The 7621-nt window shown below is 42.6% G+C and overlaps 1 protein-coding gene across 1 annotated transcript in view; it reads right to left on the bottom strand.

Annotated features, from left to right (window-relative positions):
* Nucleotides 1-525: 525 nt before the first annotated feature.
* The window catches only part of T265_14163 (hypothetical protein), a gene marked incomplete at both ends in the record, with an annotated part of 41919 nt that continues 34823 nt past the window's right edge, over nucleotides 526-7621 (bottom strand). Inside the window, 2 exons of the mRNA XM_009172296.1 lie at nucleotides 526-610; nucleotides 708-1038. Coding sequence (XP_009170560.1) covers nucleotides 527-610; nucleotides 708-1038 — 415 coding nt within the window. The remainder of the gene's footprint in view (nucleotides 611-707; nucleotides 1039-7621) is intronic.

The raw sequence follows: 7621 nt of genomic DNA, 5'->3' as shown, positions 1-7621 counted from the left end.
TAGGGACAATGAGTAAAACGCATTCCGTGCTCGATCTACAGTGCTGGAAATCATGCACGGTCTGATGAACGTTGGCCGGTGTGCCGTTAATTGAGCTCCGTCAGTTGTACTCCAGCCATATTAATCATATTTGGGTGAATAATTCGGGCAAAATAAATCCGTTCATACTGGATTTTTTCTTTTGACTCAACAACAACAGCCCTTTTTGCAATACTATTGGCCTGTCGTGATTTGCGCTGCGCCGTGGTCTGTATATCTCCTATTCCATTGGTTGATTGGATGGCCTGTTTCTGGTGTTTTAGGTCCGTTTTCGATTGGTCTGTTCTCGGTTTGTGTCCAGTTTTCGCCTTTCCTCAAATGTTTTTCGAATCTGAGAGCAAAACGGTCCTTCATACAGCCCTTAAGTAGTCTGTGGAACGGTCTGCATTTAAGGTAACTGATTTTTTGAAGTAGGCTTGTTGGCAACTCACTTATCTCTTCATGTGTTCAATCTAAAACGTGATCAACAAACAGCTAGCATAAATTAGCGAACTCCATCCGAACTCTCAGCAATGTTAGAACTAATCAATAGTCGCGCATTATAAAATAAATTTAATTCAATTTCGTAAGTCTGAAAAAATTAAAAGAATGAATATCGTACAATCTGGTTTTGTCCTGGTTGGAACCTTGCTCTCCAGATTTTAAACGACATCCGGTCATGAATGTACTTGTTCAAAGCTGATTTCTCCATTATGTTGTTTCGATCGATAATGAACTTTCAAATCCTTCAGAGACCGCATAGCTCGAAAAACCAGAATTGAAGACCATGCGACATTCAAACAGTCTAGTAAAATAGACAGTACATAGAAGACGGGTTTATAGGTTTCACACGTTTTGATTTGGTCCGGATCAGTGAGACTGGTGACACTCTGCTGAAGCCAAACCCAGTACGGTATCGATCCGATGAGACGAACTGTGACAAAACATGCGCATAGTGCTAGCGTTGTCAACGAGAACGCCGGGTGTTTTGGTGAGTAACCGACACGGAGAATAAACCACCTGAAAGAGGGAACGTGACAGCGGAATGGTAAAGATAGGACGCTTTTACATGAAGCCATGAACAGAACCCTGAACTTCAGACCAGTTGGGGATTAGCCTTGGTTAGTCTCAATGTCTGCTCATCAAACGAGCAGCTTTTTCGCAACTGCTTTAACTGACTCAACCACATCCGCCTGACTCTTGCGGCTTGAGGAAAATCGATCACAGGGGCTGGTAAACGTCAGTCCGATTTAAACCATCACTGAACTGTCATACTTAATAAAAGTGAGGTTAGTCTGGTGGGTCACGTGATTGCCCTACCAAGCGTCCTATATGCGAAGCCACTGTGACAGAAAGAAGTAAGGTTTGGTAACCCGAATGGTTTTATACAGATTGGCTCAATAAGTCACTTAAAACGTCAACTATTTATCTGACTGGAAGAAGAGCTGAAAAAGGACCGTTCGCGTCATGACCAAGTCGGTGACAATCACCTAGTTCCTAAACCAATACAGCTTTCTCCGAAGGAGCAGACAACCTCACGGATACAGACCGGAACTCTTACCCAAACTAAGCAACTGACGGAACCCTCGGTCAAACACTCCACCTATTGAGTAGTGCAGCTGAAGTTTTGTGCACACTTATTAATCGTACTTTGCATAACACATCGCATCCGCTTAGAAAGCGTATACAAAGTGACCTGGATTTTGAATGCTTTATATAGGTTTTTTGGCTGAGTCCAGTTTGAAATGTCCGCCCGACTTGAGTAGTTATTTTGTAGTACCACGCTTTCAAGCCCATGCTCTCTTTTTCCAGAGTTTTTCCCACGAAGGCACGTTTGATTGTCCAATGATATCCTTGCTCAGATGTCTAGGAAGGACACCCGTCCTCAGGGTATATATGTTTGGCAAAACACACCAATTCAGGATATATGGTATGGCCCGACGTTCTGATGACTAGCCGGGTCGCAGAGACAACAAAGGAAAGTTAATCAGGATCACCCATCCATGATTTGGGTCACTGACACAATATTGGAGAGGAAATCGTTCTTCCTCCCCAGGTTCACATGTAAAGAAGTTGTCCGCATTGGCCTCGCTGAATACATTCAGAACGGAGGAAGGATCGATTAAATTATCACTCACAATTTAATAACTATTTTGTACTAGCCAGTGCAGTATTTTTCAGTTTGCCGGCCATGAATGTTCAACCCGTTTGCTTCCCGCAATTCCTCAGAGGTAGAAATGCCGACATCTTATGGCGTTCAGTTGCACATATTGTCCACAGTGAACAGCCTCTAAACGCAGAGCGAACGAAAGAAACACTGAAACGTCTATAAACGACATCCATCAATTTGGTTGACATACAAAACGTATTTGTGCGCGTTTGGTCGGACCCGTTCCAACACACTGCATAACTAATTGGCTGAAAATATCCCAAATTGGACGTAACAGAACTCCGGCTTTCCCTAAGGTAGATGACTCACATAAACTAGGCAGGTGAGTACCTGTTTCTCACGTTGTTGTGGAATGATATGACCATCATCTCTCAGTTGTTCCAGAAAAACTTCTCTTTCGGCCACCTTAGCTTCACCATTTGCACTGATCAAGTGTTCAGGCTTTGTGTTGTTACTCCTGAAGTGATTTCGACCTTCAGAAGCTGGCCAGACCTTTTTCTGTTTCCGTGAGAACAGTCTCTTCTACCGTTTTACCTGGTAAGTGAATCACTGTGCCTCTGTCCAGATGATCAGTGTTGATAAAAGGTTTCTGAGCTTGTCCAGTGCGTGATAGGAATTAGAGCTCAGCACAATGGTTTGATGAATGCCTAATCAATTGTCGCTCCAATTTATTTATTACAAAACTTGGTAGGAGCGCGAAGTGATAATCGTTCGGTGCCCAGCTGCCACGCCACCCGAAGGAGGCACGAAGGTTGAGATACTGCCAGATTGTCCAAGCTTAGACAGGGGAAGTCGAGAGGTCCGGTTCGGACTACGAACATTCCGGTTGATAAGTTCGTGCTCTAACCGCTTGAGCCGTCTCGCCCCGGTCATCGAGCACGTAGTCAATCTAGAAGCGTAATGAAATATAGCAATCAGAACCTATTGAGTCATGAATCGAATTCGTCGAAACACGGTTATCCGGCTATAAACTTGAAGAGGGCACAGATAAATAATCCGTTGCGTGGTAATACAGGAAAATGTCGTAAAGCAACAGAATAGCCTAAACGAAAGATTCATCTGGGTCTCCCGTGAAACCCCAGTTGATGTGCCAACAAAATGTATTTGTTGAGATTTGTTCAAGTTGAGTTCAAGTAGAACACAAGGTTGACGGAAACTCGGGACTGCACCTACATGATGAACCTCAAGAAGTACAAAACTAGTCGTGAAGTGTCGAAAACTGTTCGGGCACCTTGTGAGTAGTTTTTTTTATGAGAACAAAGGAGTCTTTACCATCGGGATGTCGAAATCAAGTTTATCATCACGAGGCTGCCAAATATAGAATCGATTCTTTGTGTTCATACATTTCCGGTTTCCATATTCTGATAGCAATCGCTAGTCTGATGGCAAGACTAAGACACACATTTTGTCTGGAATTACTTCCTAGACCGTTAAGAGTAACCCATCTGAATGAAGCTAAGGATTGTCGCAGTTCCTGGTGTAAGTCTGTTCTAGAGCACAAAATCTATTTATTTTCTTATTTTAAGGTCAAAGCTTTATAAACGAAAAATGTTTTGTAAATACTGAGACTCTCTCGACGATTCAATCATTTATCAATTTTACGTGAGTTATCACACAAACACACCTGCTTAATCACCGGATTTTTTATTGAGAATGATAGCTTTCCCTTCACTCTTCTTTTTTCTGTATCTGTGACACATATAGCAAAACTTTTTCATGAAAGTTAAATGGTAAGGCCAATTGGTCGTTTGAACCAAAGCATGTTATCCCCAGACCAGGAATATATGAACCTAGCATTGTTCTGGTAACTAAGCGGCAACGAATGTGTCCATTTAAAACGTCACTCTTGAATCGAACATTTTGTCCGGAACTCTTAGTACTTCCACCAACTACAGGGTTCATTAACCCTTCAGCGGGCTGTCCGAGAGTGTCCTGTTCACCTGTTCACCTCACATGAAATCTGTCAGCTCGCCTGCGGGGTTCCGGTAACATTCGAAGACCAGATCAGTGATTCTCACAAAGAACAGTCAACCAGATTCTTATATTAGTATTCTATGTAAAGAAGCAACCATAAAACGAAATGATCGACCACCTGGACTGTGAGATCCATACATCTCAGTTCTCAGTCTAATGTGCATCCGGCAGTTATTGGGATAAATTTGGTCAAGACTGAACAGGCGGACTTGCGTACATCGAAAATATCGATTTCATCCACGTTCATACTGTAGACCTGACTCTGCCACTATTTTATGCCTGTCAGTTGATTGTTGAGTAATTAGCATTCCTAACTGCTGAAAATAAGCTATATGCAGTAATAACGAGATGGATGCAGACGATTCATTTTATCAAATGATAGTTTGTGGCTGCTTAATTAAAGAGGGTATAGATATCCTCGAGAATATCCGACACCGCATACTAGCGGTCGACTGTAAAATTTGCATAACACGTCCCAAATCTCCGGTAGTTTGGCTTATAAATACCGTCAAAAACTGTTGCCCATATCGAGCAACTGAAACCGATATGGACTACGGCCTTTGTAGTTTTTTTTGCCAGTGTGGATACTCTAAAATGAATCTTATATCTCAGCTACTTACCGAATTCATGAGTAGTATGCTAATTTAAGGTAAACGTTCGGAGTGAGGTACCTGTTATCGCCAAATAGGGCCGCTACTATGAATGTTTTCACACACGCCGTTTGGCAGATCATCTTAGATAAGTATAGACAGGCTGCTCAGATGTGGTTTCTTAAATTGCTGACGCATAGGTGGCTCTGCACCCATGTACTCATTCGGTGGTTGCAACTATTCAAATGAGAAGTGTATGTGCACACGGCATGGGAGAGTGTTCCGAAACCTCAACTCGGCTTACCAATGAACAGCATACCGGTTGGGCTGCAAACAGCGCCTGCTGCCTGAACCACACACAGCTAACTTTTCCTCTACCCAAGTGAAATGGAGTCACTGATCGAAGATTTCTTAATTTTCTATTGAGATTTAGTCCTGTAAATCAAGCCTATCTATGTTGAAATGTCTGGAAGCATTGTAAGCCAATTTATCTTTTGTGAGCATCACCAGCAACGGGCGCTTCACGAGTCCCCAGAGAGGTTTGAACCAAAGGTTTTCTGGAGGGTGGCTTGAATCTTAGCTGTTCGAATGGATATCTTTGTAGGCGCTGTGGAATTTCTTGGTATGCCTGACGACTGATGAAGCACACTTTCCAAAACCGGAATAGAGACGCATCTTGGCACATCAAATGACTGATTTACCCGCGGAAAAAATCATCATAATGGAAAAACCTTATAACTTTCATCCACGAAAAATACGCAGGTGATTTCAAACAATGCAAACCGTATGGATCGCTTAGTTGACTTGATTTTATTTCGGTGGCATTTTATTGATCAGGCAGAACTGAACTTTGCCAGAAAGTTGGCTTATGCGCACAAAATTATCTTCATCAATGTGCTACAGCCCAGTCAAGCTAAGAGTCAGTGTAACGCGACTCACAAAAGCACCACATTTGTCTACTATATCGATTTGATTGGGGTGATCCCTTTTCATCTTTTTTTCCCGTCCTGATGTATGCAATCATTTTGTCCATAGTGAAAATGTAAATCACTTCTTGGGGGTAATCACACTGTAAACCTACATGTTACTACCGAATATATGCATCTTCCGTCTTAAATGAACCGATAGATGTCATTGTGCACTCAAGAAACCTCCAGCTGAACTCTCATTACGTTCAGCTTAGAAGGCGAATTTTCTCAACTATCTCTCCGCTGGCTGAACACTCCAATCACAAAGAGATGTTGTCAGAGTTTTCAGCAACCTTGCGAGTAATTTCCTTTATGAAAATATACTGCGATATCTCGAATATCGTGCCAACTGAAACATGAAGCGGCCTGTGTGCAGCACATTCAGCTGGAGGACATCATAGACGAGAGATTCAATTGAGTCTCCGTGAAAACCAAATTGATTTGCAAATGAGTGTATTTCTCGAAATGTTGTCACCCTTTGGAATTTGATGTCCATCATCATTATACTGACGGTTCATACAAGCAAATGTTGGTTAGCCAACAATCAGTGACTTATTTGTGTAAGTCATCCAGAACACATGCTGTTTCAAGTTAAATAGTTTAACGTATGAGAGAACACCGTGGGTATAGGAAAACATTTAGAGCTCATGGTAAAGTTCATCATGCTTTCTCAGTAAATAGGCAAATAAGTAAGAACTCAATGCGCAACTGATGATACCCCGTTATTTGATGTAGTCCTTTGGTAGTTGTAGCAGCATCCCTTGTGATGAGCGCTCAGAATTTCACCGAGAATACACATAGGCTAGTTCTTCCCGTGCGCGTGTTTCGTTGCAACCGTAAATGGGTTGATAGACGATTTGTGCGGCAGAATGAAACGGAGAGCTTCTTAGTTTGCCCGTCCATGGTCTACGATGCATGTGTTTCTCTCCAATTAATAAAGTATTCTTGAAAAGCCTCCATTTTGTATAAATGGGCGACAAACTAGTAACCTGTAGATACTACACACTGCGCATGACTCGGCATGTAGACCGTGAGCTGAAAGGCCACAAAGAATGGTACTCTTCTCAGTGGACTTCGGACACTTACCAGGCGACTGGCAGATAACAACAACAAATAAGCAGGGTCACCAACTACGCAACACATCCATGAGACAGGCATCATAGTTGATTCCCCTTAGGCCTTCCGTTCAGTTGTAGCACCCTTCCGGTGCTTACTACCATAACACCCGAAGGAAGCAAGAGCCTAGAGAGAGAAAGTCCGGAGGCAGAGTTCGGATTCGACCACGGACCTTCCGGTCAGTAAATTCATGCTCTAACCACTGATCCATCATCTCGCCCCACCTCATTGCTAAAAATAATAGTGGTACAATATGGGAATAATCGCTCACTTCGATAGCGCATCAATAGTCCCAGTCCAACTTGAAAGCGTTTTTTTGGATAAAAAACTACCACGAAGATTTTTGTCCCAAAGTCAGCAGCACGATAAAGAAACCATCGTCATTGTAATCCCCACCATGATCCTTTACACGAACATAATAATCCAATTCCCCATCATCATTCATCATCATCGACAGCATGACATCAGTGTTCAACACCGATGCTTCACTGCCGTTGTAAGAGTAAGTGCGACCCTATGACTAGCGGCTTCTGGACCATGCGTCCACGCACCAGTTTGTACAGTTAGCGAATTCAATTGCGGGGTTTGTTGAACACCTACCTGCCTACCTCGAGAGTGATAATACTGACTAGTTTTCACCCAAGAGAACTATCGTTTCAGCTGTTCATATCCGCAGTCAAAGACTTGAGTGTGCTACCATCATCATCATCATCATCATCATCATCATCATCATCATCATCATCATCATCATCATCATCATCATCATCATCATCATCATCATCATC

The sequence above is a fragment of the Opisthorchis viverrini genome (genome assembly GCF_000715545.1).
Source record: "Opisthorchis viverrini unplaced genomic scaffold opera_v5_150, whole genome shotgun sequence".
In the NCBI taxonomy this organism is placed as follows: Eukaryota; Metazoa; Platyhelminthes; class Trematoda; order Opisthorchiida; family Opisthorchiidae; genus Opisthorchis; species Opisthorchis viverrini.
Note: the sequence above shows the minus strand (reverse complement) of the source record. Positions and strands in the feature narration are given on the sequence as shown.